Below are 27,146 nucleotides of genomic sequence, written 5' to 3'. Positions count from 1 at the left end.
ATGGGCTTTAAAAGGACTTTAATTGCTCACATAATTACAACCATAATCTTTACCTTATGACCTCCACCTTGCAAATGCTCAGCTCTGTAATCGTGCTTGTGACTGGCAGAGCTGGTTCAGATCACTAGGAATTGTTCTGCAACTGCTGAAGAGCCACAGTTACCTCACTTGCAATCTTCTTCTTCTTCTTCTTCTTCTTCTTCTTCTTCTTCTTCTTCTTCTTCTTCTTCTTCTTCTTCTTCTTCTTCTTCTTCTTCTTCTTCTTCTTCTTCTTCTTCTTCTTCTTCTTCTTCTTCTTCTTCTTCTTCTTCTTCCTCCTCCTCCTAGTGAATTCCTGCAAGTGCAGTGTCCACTTTTCAGATCATTGGATGCCACTTTGCACACTCAGCTGCATCTCCAGGGCGCAGGCGTGCATATCTTTGTTTTGTTACTGTTGTACCGTTTCTGTTTTGGATGCCCGTGAGGTCACCTGCCATTGACATCTAGTTGGTAGGCAGTCCTGGCCACGGTGGATGGTGCTGCTCTCAGGACAGGTCCATACCAGTGGAGCCCAGGGGTGGGATTCACCCAGTTCAGACTGGTTCGAGCGAACTGGATGTTAAATTTACATCTCGTTTGCGGAACCGGTAGTTGAATCAACCAGCTGGCCCCGCCCCACCCACCCTGCTCCTCCCCTCCCAGGTTGATGTAGCCTGACAATAAAGTAGAATTAGTTCATTCCTGTCTGGTATATGGATAGGCCTGTGATTTACAACCACAACTGAGTCCAAAATTTCTGTTGCTAAGCAAGATGGCGGTTAAGTGAGTTTTGCCCCATTTTACAGCCTTTCAGGCCTCAGGTGTTAAGTGAATCACTTGCAGTTGTAAGTTAGTAACACAGCTGTTGAAATAATCTGGCTTTCCCATTGATTTTGCTTGCCCGGGGGTCGTAAAGGAGATCGCGTGACCCACGTCATAAATATGAACCAGGGGCCAAGTGTCTGAATTTTGATCGCGTGACCACGGGGATACTTCAATGGTCGTTAAGTGTGAAAAGAGTCATAACTCATTTTTTTCGATGCTGTTTGAACGCTCACTACGCAAGGTGTTGTAAGTCGAGGATCGGCTGTACCGGGGCGAGGGGGGGAAGGGTGGCTGACCAGTGGTAGGATTCAAATTTTTTTACTACTGGTTCTGTGGGTGTGGCCTGGCTTGGTGGGCATGACAGGGGAAGGTTACTGCAAAATCCCCCTTCCCACCCCACCCCACTAACCTGCTTTCCAGCTCCATTCTCCTGTGCAGGGCAACAAAAGAAGACCCAGCCAATTGGAGGCAGAGAATAGATGGGGGCGGGGCCAGTCAGGGGTGGTATTTGCCAGTTCTCTGAACTACTCAAAATTTCTGCTACTGGTTCTCCAGAACTGGTCAGAACCTGCTGAATGCCACCTCTGGGGTTGACCTTGCTGTAGCTTTGACTCTTTCCTAGGCATTCTTGTAAGCCAGGGGTCCCCAACCACCGGTCCACGGACCGGTACCGGTCCGTGGATCATTTAGGACCAGGTTGCCTACTTTGCTTCGGTGCCATCTTGTTCCGACATGCTGGATCAAGCGCTGGTTTTGATGCCGTCCCTCAGCCTCGCTCGACCAAAAACATCAGCTCCACGCCGTGCGTGGCTGGAGAAAAGGGGGACGTGGTAGCCGCGGAGAAGCTGCTCTCCCTAAGAAGGAGGCTCCCGATTCGCCGGGCTTACGCCAGGAGTTCTGCGAGGCTACGCTGCCGCCGATTACCTCGATCCCAGCCTGCATGAACTGCCCTTGCCCTCTTCGGAAGCGGCCAACGACCTGGTTAAGGCTCTGGTGAAGCTCATCTTCGATCGCCTCACCGACACGCGGCTACAGGCCACTCAGGTGAGCAGCAGGAAAAGGGAGCTGGGCAGCCACAGACCAGCTGTCTCTCCGTCTGACGGCCTCAGCTGAATCTCTGCCTCCCAGCGCGCTTGGTCCTCCGCCCGCAGGCTTCCCCGGCCCCTTGCCAAGCGGGTTTTCCGCCCCAGCCCGGCAGGTCCCTCGCTGCCTTCCCCTCGCCTGGCCGGCCGGGCTCCTTGGGCAACCCGGCTGCCTCGTGCCGAGAAGTGCGCTGCCAGGCGGGAGCCACGCGGCGCAGGGCAACACGCCACCACCCGGCCCTGGCGAGGGAAAGCAGCGGGCGCTCCCCGGGTGGCGGCCTCAGCCCCGGAGCTGATCCACACCTGACCGGCTGGAAAGGAAGGGTGTGTAGCATTGGTGTTGTGTGTGCGATTTCTTGGCGCGCGGCGCAGGGTCTCTTTTGGCCGGCCCCGATTTTTTTTTTCAGAGGGTAATATCATGCCTGCATTAACCATGATTATTAAATCCAATCCAACTTTGATTATAATTAAATTAAGTCATAACTAGCTTTTCAATGAGTGGAATATATAATAAAATAAAATAAAATAATAAATAATAAAATAAAATAAAATAAAATAAAATAAAATAAAATAAAATAAAATAAAATAAAATAATAAAATAATAAAATAAAATAATAAAATAAATAAAATAAAATAAAATAAAATAAAATAAAATAAAATAAAATAAAATAAAATAAAATAAAATAAAATAATAAAATAAAATAATAAAATAAAATTAATAAAATAAAATAAAATAAAATAAAATAAAATAAAATAAAATAATAAAATAAAATAAAATAAAATAAAATAAAATAAAATAAAATAAAATAAAATAAAATAATAAAATAAAATAAAATAATAAAATAAAATAAAATAAAATAATAAAATAAAATAAAATAAAATAAAATAAAATAAAATAAAATAAAATAAAATAAAATAAAATAAAATAAAATAAAATAAAATAAAATAAAATAATAAAATAATAAAATAATAAAATAAAATAAAATAAAATTAAAAAATTTAAAAAAACCCTAACCGGTCCTTGAAACAGTGTTTCTACATGAAACCGGTCCCTGGTACAAAAAAGGTTCGGGACCACTGTTGTAAGCCATAGAAATGACTCAGAAGCCACATGAACGGAATTGTGGTTGAACTGTGGCCACAGCAATGAATGACACATAGCACTTGGATTTTCCCCTTACTTTCTACGTATAGAAAAAGAACTTGAAATTGAAACAATAAATAGGTTTTCTGTTATTAACTCTGCTTCCTGTGTTGTTTGCCTGGGCCCAAAGGGAGAGAGGGAGGTGAAATTGCGGTGTTATCTACATCCAACGATTTATCTCACCTAGCACAGGTTCTAATGTTGTGTTGCAATCATCTGCATAATCTGTTATGTTTTCATAATCTGTGGTTAGCTTTAAACCCATGAATACCTCTAGTTTTGTAAGCTTTTTGAAAACGTATCAGAAGCTGTTATGGTTTTCCTCACCCTCAAAGAAAGCTGTGTCAGAAACCAAAGTGTGTCTCAAGTTAGTGAATTGATGTATGCCAATTTGGGGCTGCAAAAATCAGAAAAATGCCTCCCTCCAGGGCTCGTAAAATACTGTGAAAGTATTGCACAATTGCTGATCTCCCTCCCCCCCCCGCCCCACTTTCCTGTGTTCAGCCTTTTGTAAGGCGATATCTGCTTATGTGAATGTGTATATAAATATGTGTTTCCTGAAATATGAGGTATACTTGTTTAGAGAAATAACCAATACACAGAAAACCCCAAATAATGCTGAAATAATAGCAAAATACAGCCCTCTCCAAATAACGAGAAAATGTAAAGAAATAGTTAACAAGTACTTAGTATTAACGAAGAATTATTAGATGAATTGCACTGTTGGATGACCTGAAGGACAAAGTTAGGGACAGATCATCGTAGAGATAATCTATTTGTATGCTAGCTAGGAGTTGAAAACTAGTTGATATCAATTAGTGGAATTATTAATATTTAATTATCAACACTCTGGTTATGTTCATGAGCATAGATGACTGCAAATCTCCCATACATTAGAAAGTAGTTTCAAAGCTGCTGTTAGTTTAAGAAAGTGTTTCTGTTTAAATACCCTGAAGTTTGTAATCTATTGTTAAACCAGAACTGCAAAACTACTTCTGTATATACAATTATACCTATATGTTGCTGTATCTATTGCCACCTAGTGGGTAAACCATTTCTTTTTCTTTTCCCAAAGGTGCTTTTTCAAAAGGCAATTGGACTGTATTTTTTCTTGAAGACGTTTTGCTTCTCATCCAAGAAGCTTCTTCAGTTCTGATTGAAGCTTCTTCAGGTCAGAACTGAAGAAGCTTCCCGAGTGAGAAGTGAAATGTCTTCAAGAAAAAAACAAAGTCCAGTTGCCTTTTGAAAAAGCACCTTTGGGACAACCAAGACCTGGATGAGTCTCCATAGACATTCTTTTTTTTTTTCTGTTCAATTGTGTCTGATATTCAGACACCGCCTGGACAAGTCCCTGCAGTTCTCTCGGCAAGGTTTTTTTCCCATAATGTTTTGCCATTGCCTCCTTCCTAGGGCTGAGAGTGAGTGACTGGCCCAAGATCCCCCAGCTAGTTTCATGCCTAATGTTAGGAGTAGAACTCACCATCTCCCAGTTTCTAGCGTGATGCCTTAAACCTTTACACCAAACTGGCTCTCCATTTTTAAATTTATTTTTAATCCCCTTTTTTCATGTACAACTCAACTTGGTGAACATAGCTAATATGCCTTCCTCCGCTTATTTTCCCCACAACAACCCTGTGAGGTGAGTTGGGATGAGGGACTGACCCAAAGTCACCAAGTCTGTTTTCTTGCCTAAGGTCTCCCAGTAGCCTAGTTTCTTTAAACAAACTGAGAATATTGGGTATGTATAGAGAGTTCTCAATCCTTGTTTGCTATTCCCTAGATTTTCTATATTGACTGAACTTTTTTTAAAAAAATGTTTCAATAAGAGGTAAACAAATTGGAAGCTAACATGTTTCAAAGCAAATATAATTTACTGCTTTGCAAGAATAGATCTGAGTCTCCTAAAAACCTCACTAAGATAGTAGAAATATCAGGAGGGTGGAGGGGGAATTAATTTCCAGGTAAAATATGCTGTTTCGGTGGATATGCCCTCCATGAGGGAAAACGGCCATTTTTGTAAATAGAAAAAGAAATCTATTTTGACACCTTTGTGAGGGCATCCCCGCTAACACATTTATTTGTTTATTTAATTTATTTAATTATTTATTAAATATTTATGCTGCCTATTTCCTCTATAAGATGACTCTGCGGGGCTTACAAATTACACAAGTAGAAAAATAATTAAAATATAAAAACATTAAAGATTAGGATTTTAAAACTATACTGAAACTAGAACAAAGAGACAGATGGGTGGGAGGTCTTCTTAGCTCATCAGGCACCTCCAGCATTGAGCACCTCTCTTGGGACTCCCTTTTTAGGTATATCCATTTGAGTATAATGTGGGCCTTTCAACCATCCTCTAGTCCAAGGGTCTTCAAACTTGGCAGCTTTAAGACTTGTGGACTTCAACTCCCAGAATTCCTGAGCTAACATGACTGGAGGAGGAATTTTGGGTGTTGAAGTCCACAAGTCTTAAAGCTGTCAAGTTTGAAGACCCCTAAGCTAGTACATTTTCCAAACCTAGGCCACTATGATTTAAATAAACCATACTGAAGTAAATTAAAAGTTTAGCACAATGTGTCAACACTGCAAGATGAGTAACGCACTGGAAAATAAAAATTACGTTCAAGATTCCTGCATTTCCACGCCAATAGTAACCCAATAAAGGAACATTATTATTTATTTTCAGAAGTCACTAAAAAAAAATGCAGTGAAAGTTTTTTTTTTTTTTTTTAAAGAGATGCTCATTCAGACAATTGGAATAAAGCACACTTGGAAAGGTACACAGTCTACGTCCTATTATTGCACTTATCTTTTTACAACAAGGCATTTAAAAATAATCTGAACACAAAGGACATATTTATAAAAATGACAACATTAATATACAACATCGTACTGGAAGTAATGTGTCACGGTTTTAAAAAAACCCACACAGAATTGTGGCCTGTTTCATACAAAAGGGTAAGAGGAAAGTGGTGTTGGCAGGACAAATCAAGATGACGGCTGTAGCCCCCCCTAAAATCAAGATGGCAGCTGAAGCCCCACAAAGCCCCGCCCCCTTTTTACATGAGTTTTGATTGCCTGGTTGCGGAGATCATTTTTGACTCTTTTGACACACACTGCCACACTCCCTGGGTAAGTGGGGGTAGCAAACCTATGTCTGAGTGTGGCTGAGTCCCCTAAATGTTCCAAAGGTAGAAATTAACCTGCTAAGCATCTAGTTTGCTCTCTATAATCAATGTTTACTATCTCCTCAATTGTGGTTTTGAGTTCTCCCAACTTCCATTGTGTTTCTATACAACTTGTTTGCTCAATTAATTCCTACAAGATCCCACTTTCTATGACATGACAAATATATATTCCACACAGCTTCTGCGATACGCTAATTTCAGATCCCACTAATCCAAAATTATTATTATCAAGATGACAGCTCATCAGTAACAGGGACAGATAATTGATGTCTAGAGCAAGGTAAAAAAAAACCAAAAATAAAATTAATCATAACTTTTAAATGATATTCATTTTTTTCACATAATTAACTTTTGTGTCTGGCAAACAGATGGACTTACACAGTCTGAATGCCCTTGTCATGATTCCAAATTAATATTTATAAAATTACAATACATTAAGTTCACTTTTCACGTATACATCAAGCGACTGATGGCAGAGTTGGATGCAAAACATCTTGATTTAAAAGTGTCTATAGCCTAGCAATTCAGGAAGGAAGCACAAGCATGCCCACAGTGCAATGGTAGACAATGTATCAGCCAGTGCTCAGAGTTAAACTTTGCTGCCAGTGCTCTAATTTAATATTATATCAGCACTACAAAGTAGCAGAATTCCTTTGGCCATGTTAGGCTACAGAATTGTGAGGTCTGTAGTTCCTCTGCTTCTGCATGGCACTAGCTTGGGATAACTCAACTCTTTAACAGGAAAAAAAAATGGAAATAGCAAGCTGAGGATGATTTACAGATGGTGATTCAGAATCAGAATTTAAATGTAGCATTTCTGTATAAAGATGCAGGTAGTCCTTGACTTACAACTGGTTGCTTAGCAACTGTTTGAAGTTCTGATGGCATAACCTTGAAGGAGGGGGAGTACTTATGATCTGAGTGCAAAGTTTTGATGGTAGCCCCCCTCTGGTCACATTCAGAACTTCAAGAACTTCAAGAACTTGGCTACCGGGCCAAACGGCCATTTGTGACTGTTTATGACCAACCTGAGGCCCGATGGTTGTGCTTTATGGTGGTTTTTCTGAAAACCAGCATTTACTTCTGGTTTTTGGCAAAACCGGCCAATTGGAAGCCATGGGTTCACTTAATAACCACAGCAGTTACTTTACGACCCTGGCATTTGGTCATGTGACCAATTCATTTTATGACCTCTGTGAAGGAGGCTGAAGTATTTTATGGAAATGGTCTTTTATGCAAACATTAATATGGGAGTGAAAATGGGTGTTTAAGCTCCCTTCAGCCTCAGATTGCAAACTGCCCCAATCCTCTGAGAAAAAGAACTGAATACATTGGTTCTGGGGGGGAAACTAATTTTTCCTTTGCAGAACGCTCCTTTCAATCATTGATTGGTTGCACAGTCCCAAGTTCCACCTTCTGATCCCTGCCTAACCAATAGGGAAGGGACTGATGGTATAATGAGACCTTGCCTTGCCAACCTCATTATAATGGTTTGTGGCCTACTAAATCCATCTTGCAGAAAGTGAATAGGGCTGTGGAATACAATCATGCTAACTGGTTGAAATGGTGATTTTTAATAGAGCTAAGCATGATGGTGAGCTGTCCAAGGTGCTGGAAAACATATGACTTGAAGTAAGGGCAGGGGTCTGCAACCTTAAACACTCAAAAAGCCATTTGGACTTGTTTCCCACAGAAAACACTGGGACCCAATAATTTAACAACCGGTGTGACTGGGTGGGCGTGGCCAACTTGACATCACTCACTCCCACCCAGTTACCTCCTGTTCTGGAATATGGAGCGAGTCTCCATCCCCCGCCATCACCTTTCTTAGGCCAGGCAAGGAGTGACAGGGTGGGGAGGGGCCAGCCAGTGGTGGGATCAGCCAACAAGAAGCTGCAGCAGAGGGCCGAAAGAGCCACATGCGGCTCCAGAGCCGCAGGTTACAGACCCCTGAGTTAGGAGCTAACCAGATTAAATACTGTATGTTGTACCAACAGGGGCAGTAAAGTAGATTGCAATCCGTTTGCAATACATCTCCATTAAATGCATTTTTTTTCCTGAAAGCACTTCTTGTAAATGCCCATATGGATTGGGGTCATCTGTAGGGGGTTCCCCAAAAGTCAAAGCCCTGCCTCTATTTAGATACATTCTGATGCACATAAAAATGAGGTTTTGCTTGAATCCCATTGGTTGCAGCTGCCATTTTGACTGTTTTCAGTCCCATCCTGTGAATATGTGGCTTCGAACAAATATACAAAATAAATCCACTCACCACGAGGGTGATATGGCTCGGTGTAGACGATCCATCATAAATATAAATCTCATTTGGTGTTCAAAATCTGGAATTGAGGGTTTGATACTGACATAGGAATTTAAGGCAACAGGAACAAGATATATATTTAATTAATTTCCAGTATTTATCATTTCCTTGAAAACGAATCCCCCCTCCAATTTATTTAAGGATTATCATACCGCTTTGTGCTGATACCTGCCTCTCCCCAACCCCGCATCATCCTGGTTTATTTAAAAACAAGACAAAACAAAACCAGGCCAACCTCCCTTACATTTAACTCTCTGCCTAAAATAATTTCCCCACTAAAATGATTTGTCAGGCATGTGCTTTGACTATGTGAGAAGTATTCAGAAGTAGTGCGTGTGATACTGTGATGAAGCGAGTACATAGAAGTAATTTTTGTTCATTTTGAGATGGTGAACTACATACACATTTTCCACAATCTAGAGGGAACACGTGCAATCACACAGAATCTTTAACAGTCTATTTAAGAAACTGCTACCACAGAGGCACAAAAAAAACCTGCTAAAACCAATACTTTAGAATAGAATTGGAAGTTATGGCCATGTAGAATTGAAATCTGGAAAACATTTTCAAGCCGGGATTTATAATTTGTTTTCTCTTTGTTTTGAAAGCCACAGCAGGTGGCAACACCTGGCAGATCTTCAGAAAGACAAAACAGATCAGACCTGGTGATCTCTTACATGAGGAACAATCTGGAAACACAAGCTGTAGACTAGAATTCAAAGTCAAGGACTAGGAAGTAAAAATGAAGTGGATGACAGCAAATGATTTCATACCATTGCAAGACAAAAAACAATGGATACATGCATGTAGTAATCAGGAATAGAGCACAACTAAAATAATCTTCACTTTCATGACTGAAACTGTCCTAATCAATTGTTCCTTCCATTTCATCTTAAAAGTATTGACTGCAATTTTAGGCAAATCAGGAGTGCATTTCTTTAAAAATGTGATCTTGGATTACTACCTTATTGTAATAACATCTATCTCCCTCGATATTAGGGAGATGCTAGACTCATTTTTCTAAAATTTGTCTAATTTAAATTCTAGAGGCCAGTAACTGTGATTTTGAATGATAAACACTGAACATTATATTCCTACTAAACTGTCCTAGAAACACAACATTTGTTTCTAATTATATTTTCTCCCTGTATCTATTCTCCAATGTGCATATAGTGTCACATCCAGATTTGGTGATTTAATGTTGACAATTGAGACATTTCCATTAGCATTCCCCAAGTCCTCAAAAAATTCTTACCTCCACAATAGAAAACACATATTTCCCGCCCCCCCGGTCATTCTCATTTTTTAAAAAGTAAAAGCATGCTGGATCCACAAAAGCAGCCGAAGTCAAAACTGCCTGGTATATCTAGAAAACCCTTGCAGTCATCCATATTGGACAATTTCATCACTCAGTTTGAGTTACAAAATGTAAAAATTTCAGACAGACACATTCAAATCACTCAGACATTTTAAAAGACACTCAGGTTTCCTAATACATAGTACGTTTCCCAATAAATAGTTATCAGTTTACAAAATTTACGGCAAATACTTCTCTTTGAGTGCTAAGAGTTTAAGAAGGACCATGAAAATGAGTTCATGGCTAAACCTGAGGTGTCCTTTGTGGAGGGCCAGTGGCTTCCAGATCAATATATGAAGCTGTCTTTCACCAAATCAGGCCACTGGTCCTTCTAAGTTAAGCATTTGTTGTTCTGATTGGCAACAGCTCTTCCGGATCTTTGGCAAAATCCTTTTCCAGGTCTGCAGGTTCTGATATCCAAGACCGTTGAGTTGGTGATACCCAGAACTGAATCTGAGAGCTTCATTTTCAGTGAGTTACAAATGCTGAGAACAATCACCCCATGTGATGGAAAACAAGATACCAAAACTCTTCGTTGTAATAAGAAGAAACCAAATGCAATCCTTTTTTTTTTCCTTTTCTTTTTTTGCCCCCTGTATACTACCGAACTTTCCATAGAACCAATGCAAAATATTTTATTGTGCCATCTTTGGCATTAAAAGCAAAAGAACACAGACACCATTGATTTAATTTATAAAATGCAGGGATTTCCCCCTCCACTATTGCTCTGGATTTATCTAGTTGGTATCAGGCTACGCGACAGTTACATTCTGCACCCACTCCTTCGTAGCCTTTTCATATCCTATGTTCCCCCACTTCCTGGGTGTACTGAAGAGAGAGCAGACTGTAAACACAAAGCAATGCTCCTGAGTGTCTGTGGCAAAGAATGAGGAAGAATTCAGCAAGAAGGAAGACATTATGGCACCTTCCACGAGGGTGAAAAGAAAGACACCATTTGCAAAACCAGAACACATTAAATCAGTTCCTGGCTTAGGTCAGCTCCAGGGTTTAGGGTAGGAGTCCCCAAACCTGGCAACATGAAGACTTGTTGACTTCAACCACAAAGTTGAAGTCCACAAAGTTGAAGTCCACAAAGTCTTAAAGTTGCCAAGTTTGGAGACCTCTGGTTTAGGGGATTCTCTTGGAGATGCCTCCGTTTTTATGAGCTTCTGCACCTCCTATCCAGACAGCCAGTGCAGGCAGCAGCCACTGTGATATCTTGTGTTCCTGCTATTAAGTTCTGGGTTGGTTTATCTTTTCTCTTTTGAACAAGTCGGTTGCAATTAAAAGAACCAAACTGTGCCCATCTAACGAACTCCAAACGTGGGGTAGCTGCCTGACCATATTGATGCTCGACACCAGTCTTGCAATTGAGGCTTCTCGGCTGATAAAACCATTCTGACCTAGGAGAATAACATCCCAGATGCCAACATTACGGCTCCCGGCAAACAAAACTGGTGAGGTTGTCGCTCAAAAGGGAAGCGGAACGCAGGGGTTGGGATCCGTCATTCCGGCGGCCGATGCTTCCTGATCAGCAGGTGAATGGGCCCCTCTGGGACAGACTTGATGACGTTCCACGCGTCGTAGTGCATGAGTCCAAGCAGGGATTTCCCTCCAATGGCAAGAATTTCATCGCCCGCTTCCAGTTTCCCAGCTTGTTCAGCAGCACCACCTGTTGGCAGAAATATCCAAGTGCAGGTTGAAATATCCAAGTGCAGATGGGTAGAAAACAGAGGGCCGGTGTGTGTGTGTGTGTGTGTGTGGAGGGGGGCATAGCCATGGTGGGCGTGGCTGGGCATGTGCATGGCCATGGTGGGCATGACAAGGGACTCATATGGGGGGCACCTGTGGTAAGGCCGGACTTCCCCCAGACCCCCACTCACTCTCATTATAATCTCCTTCCTTCTTTCTTTCTTTCCTTCTTTCTTTCCTTCGTTCCTTTGTACCTTCCCCTTCTTCTTTTTCCTCCCCTCTTTATTCTCCTTTCTTCTTCCTTCCCTTTCCTTACTTGCTCTCTTCCCATATTCCCTTCTTTTTCTTTGTCTTTCCTCTTTCCCTTTCTCCTTTCCTGTCCCTTCTTGCATGCTCAAATGCAAAAGGGGAAACATTTCTCCTTTTGTTTCGTTTTTAGTTTGTTTTGATAGCCCTCTGCCAGCAAAAACGGAGCTCGGGGTGGGGAGCGTGCACTGCCATCGAGCCCCATTTCGCTGGCAGAGTGTTGCAGGAGGCTGTTGGGGATAAAAATGGGGCACGGGGGACCGCATGAGCCCCCCAGGCTCCATTTTTGCTGGCAGAGGCACCACCAGCCAGTCTTTTGCTTTTTCCAGACTGGCCCGTCGGCCAGATCTAAGCACTCCATGGGCCGGATTCCCCCGGGCCTTGAGTTTGACACTCCTGGCACAGAGAAAGCAGATTAGGAATTGGCTGGTCTGTTGGGTGAGGTCTAACCAAGCTGGAATTTTGGACAGTACAAATCAGTGGTGGGATTCAAAAGTTCCCACCGCTGGTTCTGTGGGTGTGGCTTGGTGGGCGTGACTGCAGGGGCGTCGCGCAAGTCAGGCGCATGCATTAAACACTAAAAACTAAGCTACTGTGCTTCCCAGCTGTTTAGCACAGCAATCTGCTCTGCCACACCAAACAGCTGACAGGTTACAAAGGACCAAGGAGCAGGGGCAGGCAGGTGGGCCCGACTGTCGAGTGTCAGAGAGACCAGTTCTCTGCCAGCTGATCTTCAGCACTACCGGTACGCCAGAACTGGGCCAAACCGGTAGAATTCCACTAGGACAAACATCAGGGAGTGATTGCGGAGCGCGTCGTTTTGTTAATGCTGACATCAATATTTTGTGCGGGGGAAGATAGGTCTCCTTTTTGATTCTGCAAAAAAGAATCAAATCCTTGCACCGAATCGGAGACATTCAGACTTGCAAAGAGGGCAGTGCGTTTTCGGATTGTCTTTAGCAGAGGAGAAAAAAGCAGGATTTTCCGAAAACTGTCCAAGTTACCTTTAAAAATTCTTTTGATGAGCAAAGGCCTGTCTCCGGATATCGAAGCTTTCCCACCATCCAGGCTGAAACCCAAGCCAGCAGAAGTCTTCAAAAGTTCAACACAAATGGCCCCATTCAGGTCTCCGCTTGAACCTTTGGAGAGAGAGAGAAAAAAATTCAGAAAACTCGCTCTAATGATCAAATATAGGTTAACCACCTATGAGAGGTCAAACCACAGACAGCACAGAACAGACCTTGACAAATACACCAGAGATATGTCTGGTTCTCCAAATCTTTGGAAAGTATACATCATATTTTGCAGTCCTTCCTTCCTTATGTTATTTCTATTCTTTGAAATGGAGAGCAGACCATCGGAGATTTCTTTTTTAGCTGTGACAGCAGGACTTCAGCTATGCTGTTGGAATACTTGGACTTGGATTATGCAAACGCCTATAAATCTAAATGTCTCTGGGAATAAAATATTTCGTATTTATTATCTGATTTATAAACCAAAAGCTACTGTCCGATGTCCAACTGCTCTGCGTGAAAATCTAGCAGTTCAATTTCTGCTTTGGCCTGAAATATTTAAGAATCTTCCCATTTTTAAAAGGATTATTTGGATACTAAAGGATTCCAATTGACAGTTGAATGTATTTTCATATTTTCACTTACTCCATCCAAAAATTTATAATTGGTGTATGAATCCTATGGGGGCAGCTCCCCCCACCATTGCTATGATTTCTTGAGAGAGTAGAGGGGTGGGCGAATTCATTTCAAACACCACTTAACCAATGGTGGGATTCAAATTTTTTTACTACCGGTTCTGTGGGCGTGGCTATGTGGGCGTGGCTAGGTGGACATGTGACTGGGTGGGCAGGGCTTTTTGCAGCAACCCCCCCCCCATTTGGGGGTCCTTCTGGGCCCCAAGGAAGCCTCCTGGGGGCGTTGTTGCTCTCAGAAGGCTTCCCTGGTGCCCAGGAAGGCAAAAACTGGAGCGCAGTGAGCAGGGGGCCTCCATTTTTTGCCTTCCTGGGTCTCAGGGAAGACAGCGAGGGGAATCCCGGCACAACTGATCGTAGGAACAGCTGATTGTCGGGAGGGTGAAAAAAAAGAAATACCTTAAGGAGTGACTGCGCGGGGCGAGTGTCAGGTGGGAGGGGTGAGTGAGCATGGGGCGGGAGGGACAAGTGAGCGAGAAGCGACCGGGCGACCAGGTCAGGGGCATGGCCTGCTAGAAGTTACTACCAATTCGGCAACCCATGCCAAATCCTTGCTTCCAGTTCACTTGAACCGGTGCGAACCGGCTGAATACCACCACTGCAATTAACTCATATTGTACAATACCTGCTTCACTTCCTGTGGCTGCAGCCACCAAAGCTGGCCTATCTGAAGTATGGATTTCATTGCTCCGAGGAGGCATTCTTCCTCTGTCTTTCTCCTTCTTGATGACCACGATGGCATATTTATGGAGCCTGGCCTGATGGAGTGCGTTGAGGACATCCCCGTGGACAGAACCCTCCAAACAAGTGCCGTTGATAGAAAGAATGAGGTCACCACGGTGAATTTTCCCCTCCTGGGAAGCCACGCCTTTGGAAAACACCCGATGGACCTTGAAGGAGACACATTAGGATGAAGATTGCCAATGGGTTAAAGAACTGTTAGCAGATTTAAAAGGTTCTCCTTTAACTAATTGATTCGTGAGTGCCTTTGAGTCAGTTTTGACTCTTGGCAACTTCCTGGACAAGACCTTGCACATTTTTTGGCAAGATTTCAGAAGTGGTTTGCCATTGCCTGCTTCTTAGGGATGAGAGACAGTGATTGGCCCAAAGTCACTCAACTGGCTTTGTGCCCAAGGTGAAACTAGAACTCAAGTTCTCCTGGTTTCTATAAATCTTCACAAGAACAGAAGTTCAGCAATGGTGCCTTTTGAACTGTTGGAAGAAATGTGAGATAATATGCAATTTAACAGAATCTGGCTCCTATTAAGAACACCAGCTGTAGCATTTCATTTGTCAATTATTATGAAATATAAAACACCAAACCTAGAGCAAAACAAATGTTAAAGAAACAAAGGCATGTTGAATGATCAACTGATTAAAAATGAAGGCCAATAAATCTAGCGAATATGTAAATTGGCAGCCCAATTTATTATGGAAAACTTCTCTGATACTGTTAGTTAGAGACATAGTTTTTGGAAGCTAACCATCCTGTATTTCAGAAGGTTAAGAAAAGGTAAAGGTACAATTTGCCCCTGTCTAGGTGTGCCTGACTCTAGGGTACAGTCCTCAACTCCGTTTCTTCATAAGGGAGCCAGCGTTGTCTCAAGACATTTTCCGTGGTCATGTGGCCAGCATGGTTATATGCCAAAGATGCATGGAATGCTGTTATCTTCCCACCAAAGTGGTACCTATTAACCTACTTGCATTTGCATGTTTTTGAACTGCTAAGTGGGCAGGAGCTGGGGCAAGGAACGGGAGCTTACCCTGTTGTGTGGTGTGCTCGGGTCTCAAACCCAGGCTATCAGCTTTTCAGCTGACAAGCTCAGTGTCTTTAACTTCTGAGCCGTTGCACTCCTATGGACTAAATAACTGGAGCTACCTAAGGGCCAATCTAGGCTAGCATTCTGTCCTTAGAGAAGCTTTCAAGCCAGGAAAAATACAGAGAGTAAAGGAATGTGTTCTCTTGCCCAAAGGGTGCCAACGCTAGTGAAATAGACCAACCCACCTGCCCAATTCTCAAATAGCTACACAATGCAGATGAATTTGAATACGTGAGCCAAGTCTCTGTGGAAGCTGATGGAAAGATAATATAGCACTCTGTAGGAATGTCAGCCAAACTCAGAAACAAATGCTTCTAATGTTTAAAACAGATGCTTCTTGTAATATTTTGAGCCAAATTCCCAAGAAAGACACACACTTTTTGGAAGATGATTTTGAGTGGAAAGGGAAAAGGGGGCTGCACTTTGGGTTAACAAGATTCTTTGCTCCACAAAATCGATGCTCTTTGCCTCATTCAAGGGCAGAAATTATGCAGTTTGCCTCCAGGCTGGTTTGAAGATTTCTCCATATACTTTCAGCAAAGAGAAATACCAGAGGAAATCCCAAAATAATAAGCAAAGTAACATGGCAGCTTTACTTTGCTCGCAGCTTCACAAAATTTCATCTGAAGCTTCGCTGAAGCCAAACCAACCCACCCACCCCTTTGACACAGTCCTAGTGTCTGAGTGTCCCAGCAGGTGGCAGCATTTAGCTGACCTTGGCTGACTTTGAGAAGCTAAGCGGGGTTAGACTTGTTTAGTATTTGGATGGGAGGCGCCTGGAAGTCCCAGGGCTGACGAGGAAGTTGTAAAACTTCAGAAAGGAGACAATGGCAAACCACTGAACTTCACTTGAGAAAGGCTTTGCCTTTAGTCTCAAGGAATTCATCTCTACCATCAAAGAATTTCTGTAAAATGAATGGAATCATTCAGAAAAAACACACAGAAATACTAGGCAAGTTGCACTGAACTCCCAAATGGACTATAAAATAAAAACAAAATAAATCCAAATTCACCCAAGGGTCAAAAGGCTGTAGCTGAGCCAAAAATAAAATTATCTAGGTGTTCACCTAGAAACGAAACAAATTCAATAAATAAATTTGGATCACATAAGTAAGATTCCATTTTGATATTGCCAAAAATCGAATGATCCTAAAACATTGCTGTACATAGGTGAATAGTTGCAATTCATATAAGCTGCAAATGTTTAGTTAATGTAATTTCTTGCAGCCCTTTTCAAAGTTTTTTTCAGGTCCCAGTAGAAAGACCAAGTACAGTCTGGGAATCCTGGAATATGAAGCATATGATTTGGAAGTATGATAAGGCTTGGATGGAGCTAATGTTAGGATTTCCGGTCGCCAAGATCTGTGCGAGCCTATCACAGACACTTAGCTTGGCAAACTTGCATGCATCAGGGTTTATCTGGCACGCAGGCCCACTTTCCTCTCTGAGAGCGTCAGCAGATGGGATACAAAATGAAAGCAAACGTTCACAATAGGATCATACAGCTAACGCATGACTTGACAAATGAGCTCTCGATCTAATTTCCAACTGGCTTTGCAGCCCACTCAGAAGAAAGAAAGCAGTCACCACTTACGATGATGGATTTTTGTTCCAGGTCTATTCCTCCAGCCACGCTAAAGCCCAGGCCAGAACCTTCCTCTTTATTCAAGACTACAAAGTAAATATCTTCTTTGCTCTGAGCCCCCGCAAAAACGGGGGAGGAGAAGGAAGAGAAGGGAAGGGAGACAAGACAAAATATCCAAAGATTAAAAACCCTTGAAATAACATACCCCACAATTTACACAAAATGCCTGCAAACGGAATCTGGATTTTTTTTTTAAAGAAGAGTCTAAATCTTAAAATAACGTCAATTTCAGAAATTAAAGGGAAGAAGAGATTTGAGTATACTTAATGTCACTAAAAAAAAGTATAAGAACCCAAATAAACTGCCTCTTCCAGAGTTCAGGCCTGGAATTGATTTTCAGTGCCCAGGCACAGACCTCCATCCATCAAGTCAGTAATAAAATGAAAAGTGTCTTCTGCACATGTAGCCAACCTCTAATCTCACCAAGCAGAAAAGAAGAAATGGACCGACAGGCACATGTGGATTACACAAAGCAAAACGTGTGTCCAGCCGTTCAATTTTGAGTTGTCAAGGTACCTCACATTGTGCAACTTTACCCTGTGCACAAAGTCTTGGATTGGATTTGAGGATGGGAACCCATCTCATTACGAACTGAGCTACCTCTAAGCAATTTAAAGCTTAGAGAAATCAAAATATTATTTGATAGGGATTCCTACCTCCATCACCCATTTGTGCTAGGAGATGATCAACAGACAATCTTTTCCAGATTTGTGAAAGGCAAGGTGAATAAATGGTGACTACTAAGGTCTTACTTTTTTTGAGATAGCACCCAATTTATGGGAACCTCTGTCCAGGGAAATTTCACCAATTTCTAACTTCAGGTAAAGACCTAGAGCTTCTCCCAGTCTTATTTTAACTTTAGGTTAATGTTTGATTACTTTTTCATACTATTTTCTGAACGTTTTACTGCTGAATAAAAGGATGGGCTATACTCAAGAGCAGTTTCACCTTTCTGGAAATCATTTCTGCAGGCCCGCAGTATAACTTCTAATGTTTAGCACTTTCAAACCTGTGATACAAAAGAATCCAAAAAGGGGGACAGGAACAATGAAAACATGACTTGACAAGTGACCCCTTTGATTGTTTGTTTTTATTGTTCTTTGTTACTTTAAGTCCAATCTGGAATACTTACGTTCACATGGGGTATAAAAATGAAGTATAAAAATGCTAAAATTCAGGTAGTAGCTTTGACATAGTCCAATATAAACCAACAGCTTCCAATCTTTAGAACACCAGGGACCGGTTGCGTGGAGAGAGGTTTTTTCCACGGACCAGAGGGGGTGTGGTTGCGTGTGCTGCCTGCATCCCGCAGATGGGACTTTTGCTTGTTTGCGCAGCCCAGTTTCTACCATGCCACAGAGTGGTGCCAGTCCCATTGGGGGGTTGGGAACCCCTTGATAGAAAGAATTCTATTACAGAAGCCGTTCAGCCAGACCAGATAGGGCACGGGTGTCAAACTCGCCACATCGCATTGCCATCACATGATGTTTCTCAACATTTTCCTCTTTGTGGAGCTCAGGTGGGCGTGGCCTGTGCGCGATGCATCTGGCCCGCAGGCTGCCACACCCCTGAGATAGGGTTTAACTTGAATCCTAATTGCCAGAGATGTGGCAGAATCTGCTAAATAGGCAAACTTTTGTGGCCCAGAAGCCATACATTTTTCTTTTGTCACTTTTTTTTTCCTTCTGGTTGCTCAAAACTACAGTAAGCAAGGTTGGCATTTTTCAGGTAATTAGCCTTTATTTCGGTGTTTCACTAAAAAAAATATTTTAAAAGTGTGCTAAGATACTTTGATGGCTCATGCAATTACTTTATTTTGTTCCTTGTTCAAAATATTGCTATTGTAACACATATGAACCACTTGGAATCCATGAGGATTGAGATGGTAGACAAATAAATAAGTTGCACAAATAAAACCTGTTGGAAACTTGTTGCTTGTTGGTAAATTTCAATGGTATCACACAGAATTTTGAGGGAGCAAAAAAAAAAAATGATGCCAGCAAACCCTGAATGGATAATTGGTCAGTTCCACATTTGGACTTATTCCTTAAAAACAAAAACAAAAACAAAATATTGCGGTCTTTCTGTTATCTGTATGTACATATTTTGACAGATTCAAAACAAAATGTTCCATTTTTAATTTCTTTAAAAGCAGAGAATGAGCCAAACATGAAACCAAGATGACAAACCTGGCTCAAGATTCCCGAGATGAAAGACAAGAGGATGAAAAATTAGAAAAGTTCTGAGAATTGTCTTGGTCTGTACTCAAAGGACAAGTTCTGAATTGCATAATATTTTCCAGCTCCCGTGCCACTTTGGACTTAATAGCAGATGTGAGGAAAGATGCAGACACTGCCCAGTTTCCAAAAAGCATTGAGTTTCATAAATATTTCAGTTCTTGGACTTTTGCAAACTGGCATGAATAAACAATTTCCCCCGAGACCCATGTGAAAATACTTAAAACGACTCTGGATTATTCTTGACTGAGAACATAATCCAGTCTTGGTATTTTGGCACAATATGCCAAGCCTACCTGACCCAATTAAACTTGCTTTAAACAGGTACTGGAATAAAACCAAGGGACTGTGGGAAGTCTCCTACTCAAAGAATTACTCATATTTGAACCCTCAAGTTTGGTCTGCAGAAAACTCATCAAACAGCTTGAGCATTTGCTCTTCTATGAAGAGAGACTGAAGAAGCTGGACATGGTTAGCTGTGGGGTGGGGGGAGCCTGTGGAGAAATAATATTTCAGGAAAAAAAAACTTTTAAAAATATCACACAAAGTTCAAAGCCTACTGCCTCTTATTCCAGGGAGCAGAAAGAGTAATGGACTAATGTTACAAAAAGACAGACGGTGACTGAAGGTCAGAGAAAACCTTCTGAAAAGTTAAGAGCAGTTTGATAGGAAAACCAGCTACGTAAAGAGTGGTGAGCTCTCTTTTGTCGAATATCATCAAATGAAGACGTCCAACTGATTCTTGCTTTCAGCAAGGGATTGTGGTTTTTTTTAAATTTATTTATTTTTATTATAAAAATTTCATTTGGGTTTTCACAAAACATAATACAAGTAAAATTTCTTTTTTTAAAAAAATAGCATGGTCCCGGGTTATCACTTCTCCATACAGACACAAATTCAATTTCATATTCATCTTTGTGTTCTATTCCATATCTTATTACAATTTTTACATTTTCTCAATAATTTTTCCCTTCCCTTGGTTTTCTCAATCTTACTTTTAATTATCTCATTCCTTTCTAAATTCAATTATATATATATCTTTTTCTAAGTTTCAATACCTTTCTAGTCATCATATTTATACTTTTGTCTGTCCTCATTCAATTTCATATTTCTTTTCTCATTAAACAAAATTTTTCCCTGTAGTTACTAATTGGAGTATGATACCTTTGTATCTTTTAAATTTTATCCATTCAACTCTTATTTAAACTTCAATTTATGCCTTTACAATTATAACATTCAATATAACACATAGCTTCCAGTCAAATTCTGCTTGGTACATTCTTAAAATTTGCACTAAGTTCTTAAAGAGAAAATATATATATAATAATAATAAATAAAATACTTATTCTATTCCAATTCAGCTCTATCATTAATGTTAGTTATAATCTTTGACATCTTTAACATTTCTTTTCAATAGGATATCACACTTCTAGGAACACTTATAATATTTCCATAATTTTTTCATGTTTCTTTCGTATTCCTCTTCACTTAAATTTTTATAACACATTTATAATTGTTTTTGATGGCCAAATTGCAACCTCTGAATTCTCAGATTCAATGAATTTGCACAGAGACACCAGCTCAGTGGGTGTTAAGCCCAGAATTGGCAGACGGTGGTTTGGTTGTTTCCATAATCCATATTTTTTTGTATTTCCTTTTTCCTTTCTCCCTTTGCAGAATTCCCCCCACCCCCCTGAAGAGAGGAAAGATTACTAAAACAAGCTATCTTTTCCCGAACCTGCTTGCTGGTTAACAACCTCAGCTCTGTGACTTGAATTAGTTAATTAGCACTCTCAGCTGGCTTGCACTCCTGCCTGAAACTGTCAAGACCCTAATCAGTTTCACCCTAAAGCACAGGTGTCAAACTTGAGGCGTCACTTTGCTGTCACATGACGTGTCGCAAAGTTTTTTCCCTTCGCGGAGCTGGGGTGGGCATGGCCTGTGCGTGACGCATCTGGCCAGTTTGACACCCCTGCTAAAGGCTTTCTTTTGCCTAAGCCAGAGGTGGGGAACTATGGCTGCTTTATGACTTTCCCAGAATTCCTGAACCATCATGGCTGGCTCAGGAATCTGGGGAGCTGAAGTCCACAAGTCATAAAAGGGCCATAGTTCTCCACCCCTGGCCTAAGCCCTAAGTGGTTCCCAGCTCCAGCACCATAAGCAAACAGCCTGGGCTAAGGTATTCTATATGTATTTCCCATTGTGTATCTGCTTACTTGTTTTATAATCACTTCCTGTCCAATGAGCGTTAATACACAGGGGTGGGATTCTACCAGACCTATTTGCTAGAACTGGTTGTTAACATTCTAAGCAGTTCAGAGAACCGGTTGTTAGAAGAAATGACTGGCCTAATCCTGTAAGGAAGGCAGGAAGGAAACATTCTGGTGTTGCTTACAGAAACTGCCTCTCCGTTAACCCTTATTACATTCTTGGCAGGACTAGACCTCCCGTCTCAGGAACGTCTCTGGAGTTTTTCCCCCCTCCTTTGCTGATACTTTGCTTGTGCGGAGTGACCATTCAAAGGTACAATGGCACTGAAAAAAGTGACTTATGACCATTTTTCACACTTACGACTGTTGCAGCATTCCCACCGTCATGAGAGGCCAGGAGAGGAGATACGTGCCTCGATGTGAGTGATATTGAGTTGGCCACATCCAGCCAATAACATGACCACCAAGCCATGCCTACACCTAAGCCACGCCCACAGAACCGGTTGTTAAAAAATTTGAATCCCACCCCTGTTAATACAGATATTAATTGCCCCTTGTTAGTGATCTCAGAGCCAAGGTGAGGACTCCAAACTGGGGGGAGGGGGGAGAGTAGAGGAAAAAGAGCCATAAGATTTACCCCTTTTTCCTACCTTAATTGTGAGTTGTGTTTCAGAACCTTTCCCCCCTACTTCAGCTCATAACCTTCTGATGCTGTAAATTTGTTTAAGGGCGATTTCTTAATAAACCCTTTTCAAGATTTACTACCTTCCTTTACTTTACTTTACTTTATTGTCATTGTACCTTGTACAACGAAATCAAATACCATATTCAGTGTACAATTTATGCCTATGAAAATAAACACAAACACACATCCCTCACACTCCACACGTTGAATTGAAAACCCCTGACATCGCATTAATATTGCACTATACAATAGAATTCAAAAGAGCTACTGCCCTGGGATAGAAGCTGTTTTTCAGCCTATTTGTCCTTGTTTTTATTATCCTGTACCGTCTGCCAGAGGGTAATAGTTCGAAAAAAGGGTGCCCAGGATGAGATGGATGTTTAATAATGTTTTGAACTTTCTTAGGGCAGCAGGAGCTATAAAGCTCTTCCAAAGAGGGGAGAGGGCAACCAATGATCCTCTAGGCCAAGGGTGTCCAACCTTGGCAACTTTAAGACTTGTGGACTTCAACTCCCAGAATTCCTCAGCCAGCTTTGCTGGCTGAGGAATTCTGGGAGTTGAAGTCTACAAGTCTTAAAGTTGCCAAGGTTGGACACCCCTGCTCTAGGCAATGACGTTAACCCTCTGGAGTGCTGTCCTATCTGCCACTGTGCAATTGGCAAACCATACAGAGGTGCAGTAAATGAAGATACTCTCTATGGTGCGGCGGTAGAAGGTCACCAGCAGTTTTTCATTCAGTGGTTGTGTTTCCTGAGAAGTCTCAGGTAGTATAATCTCTGCTGAGCCCTTTTGACCTTTTGGCCCTTTCCTGGCGTCATTCTTTTGTATCCCTCTTGTAAATAGAATAGAATATAATTCTTTATTGGCCAAGTGTGATTAGACACACAAAGAATTTACCTCCAGTGCATAAGCTCTCACAGTGTATGTGCAAAATCACAAAGTACAGGTCGTCCTTGACTTACAACAGTTCATGTAGTGACTGTCTGAAATTTTACACATGTCTTCTCCCAGATTAACAGATTATCAGAGTTGGAAGGGACCTTGTAGATCAAATTACATCGGCACTGAAAAAAGTGACTTATGACCATTTTTCACACTTAAGACTGCTCCAGCATCCCAATGGTCACATGATCAAAATTCAGACACTTAACGACCGACTCATATTTGTGAAAGCTGCAGTGTCTCATATTCATGTGATCAACTTTCTCACAAGCCAAGTCAATGGGGAAGCCAGATGCCCTTAACAATCATGTTACTAACTTAACATCTGCAGTGATTCACTTAACAACTATGGTAGGAAAGGCTGTAAAATGAGGCAAAGGTCAGTTAGCAAATATCTCACTTAGCAACAGGGGCTCAATTGTAGTCGTAAGTCAAGGACTACCTGTAATAATAATCAAAATCATCGTCTTCTTTTAAAGACCCTGTAATCCCTTGAAGGGTGGAGTCTTGGCAACTGAGTGGACCTGAGTGTTTACTGGCTGGATGCCCTTCCTGTCACCAATGCGGAGATTGTTTCAGCAGATATATTCTCATTATGCCCAGGCAGAGAAATATCTGCCTCTACCTAGGATCAAACTCACAGCCTCCTGATTGTGAGGCGAGAGCTCACAATCTAGGAGGCCTCTAGGCTATCGCATCACTCCTAATAATAATCAAAATTAGCAAAAGATAATAATCATAATAATGATGCCAACAAAGAAGATAATGAAACTATTGCAAACATACACATATATTTATAAGCATTTAAAGTTAGATGGGTGACATCATTCCACACCAATGGTTTTTTTTGCAAGTCTCATTTGGAAATTAGAATCAATTGATTTCTGACTTTATTCTGGTTTGTTGAAAACCCCAGTGAAGTTTCTCCCCATCCCCTCAGGATAATTGCAGCTCTGCAACCCTCCTGAACAGCTTCATCCTCTCCTTGGTGGCAATTTCTTCTTCACTCACTTCCAGATGTCTGGCCTCAAAACTTCACAGGGCCATCCCACCTCACTTACCACACAGTAATTCTGTGGCTTGTTCCTAAAGCTGGTCTCTTTCTGTATAAATGGTTTCAGATTCGTCTTCTCCCAATCCACTCATCATAGCAACATTTAAAGACGATCCTTGCTGCTAGTTTCAGAACTGTTTTCATTTCACCTTCACAGCTCACAAGGGGATTTCAAGGCAATAATAGGATTGTAGAAAAAGGACCGCAAAGCCTCTGGGAGATATCAGTACTTTTGTTGGTATATTTTTTTACAAACACAGCTTCCCAAACATAGCAACCCTTCTGAATTTTTCCCCCAGTTATAAAACACAGAGAAATATATCTACTGAAAACACAGGTGCGAGGAAGAGAATTTTATTTTAGCTTTGTGTCAACGGAAGAAGGTCCTTTTGTTGCTATACAATGGATGGGGCTAGCCACTGAATGAATTACAGACTTGTCTTGGTGAGGTGAAAGGAAAGTTGAGGAACGTATAATTGATTCATTGTGTTCTTTACACCTTCCCTGTGTTGTGAGGCTAAAGAGAACTTAAGGTGTTCTCATACTACTTTCCAACAGCTTTGCAAGGGATTGGAGTGGTCTATACACACTCACACCCACAGAGTAGTGTGGTGGCCTAGAGGTGGAGCTCTCGCTTCACAATCAGGAAGCTGTGAATTCAGTCCTAGGAAGAGGCAGATATTTCTCTCTTTGGGCACACTGAGAATATATCTGCTGAACAAAACCCTGCATTGGTGACAGGAAGGGCATCCGGCCAGTAAATACTCAGCTCCATTCAGTTGCCCAGAGTCCACCCTGCAAGGGTTTCTGGGCTCGTTAAAAGATGATGATACACACCCACACATATATACCCATGTGCATAGCTGTATATCTAAAGCTTACCTCTGCTTGTGCTTGGATTTCCTGAAGTAAAGAAGAAACATCACTTTTCGTTGTCACCAAAGACAAAACAGACTGCAATTTCTGCTGATCCAGAGAAGAAATCAATAATTCATCCAAGCTAAAATATAAAATATACAAAACGACATTGGATGAGGCTGAAGAAAGAAGATACCTTGTTTAGTAATTAACAGATAATAGAGCTGTGATGGCGCAGTGGTTAGAATGCAGTACAGTAGGCTATTTCTGCTGGCTGCCTGCAGTTCGGCAGTTCAAGTCTCACCGGCTCAAGGTTGACTCAGCCTTCCATCCTTCCGAGGTGGGTAAAATGAGGACCCAGATTGTTGGGGGCCTATTGCTGACTCTGCAAACCACTTAGAGAGGGCTGTAAAGGGCTGTGAAGGGTATATAAGTCTAAGTGCTATTGCTATAATATCTCATATGGCTATTTCTAAATATGGAAAAGACCAGGAAGTATAATTGGAATACCCAACAAAATCTGGTTTCATAGAGAAAAAGCCACCTAAATTCTATTTGCAGATATTAAGACTTTGATTCCCTTCATGGTGATATATATATATATATATTTTCAAAGAGAAGGGGAAACAAAGAACCCATAAAAAGTGTTTTAGCACAAAAAGTGAAAGAAACACAACAATGATAAAAGAAAAGATAGGTCATTATAACAATAAACAGTTATGATGATACATTTCTAATGCAAATATTATTCAAGCATGTATATATTTCTAGTGTATTAAACAATTGTCTTTTAATGTTTTCTTTTTCTTCTCTTTGGCAATGCTTTTTTCACCATCGCTATTATTTTTGAAGTTTGCTTTGTTTTTCTTATTAATTAAAAAGCAATAAATTTTTTTAAAAGACTTTGCTTCCCTTTATCTAGGTCTGGAAATGATTCTCCTTTTTTGCCTCTGCTAATTCTAAGACTGTGATTAAGAACAAAAGACAATCCTTTGAGGAATTAGATAGAAAACTGAATCCATGGTTCCTTTTCTTTCCCTTCTATTTCTGTTCCAGGCATCTAAAGGAATGATGGTGAAAATATGGTTTTGAACCTTACAAAGTTTGAATTAACAGACTATTAAAATTTTGGAGTCACAAACGGGAGTAAGGCCCATGGTGGAATCTGTTGCAATTTAATTTACAGGAAAGGAGACTGGGAAATCAAGGAAAGGAAAAGAGAAAACTGATAAGAGAAACAAAAAGAAAAGTACAGACGTGGTAAAGATGTTTTTGGAAAGGAAAAAGTACAGGTAGTCCTTGACATGATCATTGGGATCAGAAGTTCTGTTGTTAAGCAAGCCATGCCTGATTTTATGAACTTTTAGGCAAGTTATTAAGCAAACCACTGCATCATGTGGTTGTTAAACAAGTCTAGCTTCCCCTCATTGTCTTTGTCAGAAGCCAGCTGGGAAGGTCACAATGAGAGATCATGTGATCCTGGGACTCTGCACAAATCGCAAACACATGCCTGTTGCCAAGCATCCTAATTTTGGTCATGCAACCATAGCTATGCTGCAACGGTCCATACAAACGTATGGACCAGTCGTAAATCTCTTTTTCCAGTGCCGTGTAACTTTGAGTGGTTGCTAAATGAATGGTTATAAGTCAAGGACTACCTGAGCTGGATGTCAATCGGGAGGGACTATGGCAACTCATTCTGCAAGAGCGGCAGAAAAAAGTATAATTGGGTACTGTGTGGAGAATATGGCTTCAAATAACCTTTACTTGTAGTTTCTTTAAGTATCTAAGTCTGTAATTCTTAGAACTCTGAAATGCCCGAGCACTCCTGGTAAAATATCAGGAGCTGACAATTTGTTGAGTCAGACCTTGGGGAGCTGGGGTGAGCATTCAATGCTTTGATCAAGTCCTTTCACAGAGCTTTGACATTAAGAATGAAACTATACACATGAAAGGAAAACATACAACTTGCCAACTATTGCAATATCCCGTTTTTCTTGGTGCAAAACTCAAAGAGGTTGGGTTGAGAATTTGTGTATCTTAATGCAAAGTACA

The 27,146-nt window shown here is 41.2% G+C and overlaps 1 protein-coding gene across 8 annotated transcripts in view; it reads right to left on the bottom strand.

Annotated features, from left to right (window-relative positions):
- Positions 1–5,775: 5,775 nt before the first annotated feature.
- PDZD2 (PDZ domain containing 2) overlaps positions 5,776–27,146 on the bottom strand; it is a 316,382-nt gene continuing 295,011 nt past the window's right edge. For 7 of the 8 annotated variants that reach the window (XM_026666378.2, XM_087958543.1, XM_087958548.1 and 4 more), the window contains 5 exons: positions 25,116–25,233; positions 17,055–17,156; positions 14,266–14,530; positions 12,940–13,074; positions 5,776–11,609 (listed from right to left, as the gene is read on the bottom strand). In XM_026666378.2, coding sequence (XP_026522163.2) covers positions 11,443–11,609; positions 12,940–13,074; positions 14,266–14,530; positions 17,055–17,156; positions 25,116–25,233 — 787 coding nt within the window. In that variant the 3' untranslated portion in view covers positions 5,776–11,442. Of the gene's footprint in view, positions 11,610–12,939; positions 13,075–14,265; positions 14,531–17,054; positions 17,157–22,945; positions 23,070–25,115; positions 25,234–27,146 lie in introns of those variants that run through there. The other variant, XM_087958550.1, reaches the window with a different exon arrangement.

Source organism: Notechis scutatus, chromosome 2, assembly GCF_049901735.1.
Source record: "Notechis scutatus isolate UNSWTSFEM ecotype Mainland chromosome 2, rNotScu1.2, whole genome shotgun sequence".
In the NCBI taxonomy this organism is placed as follows: domain Eukaryota; kingdom Metazoa; phylum Chordata; class Lepidosauria; order Squamata; family Elapidae; genus Notechis; species Notechis scutatus.
The sequence above is the reverse complement of the archived record's forward strand: the minus strand, read 5'-3'. Positions and strand labels throughout refer to the sequence as shown.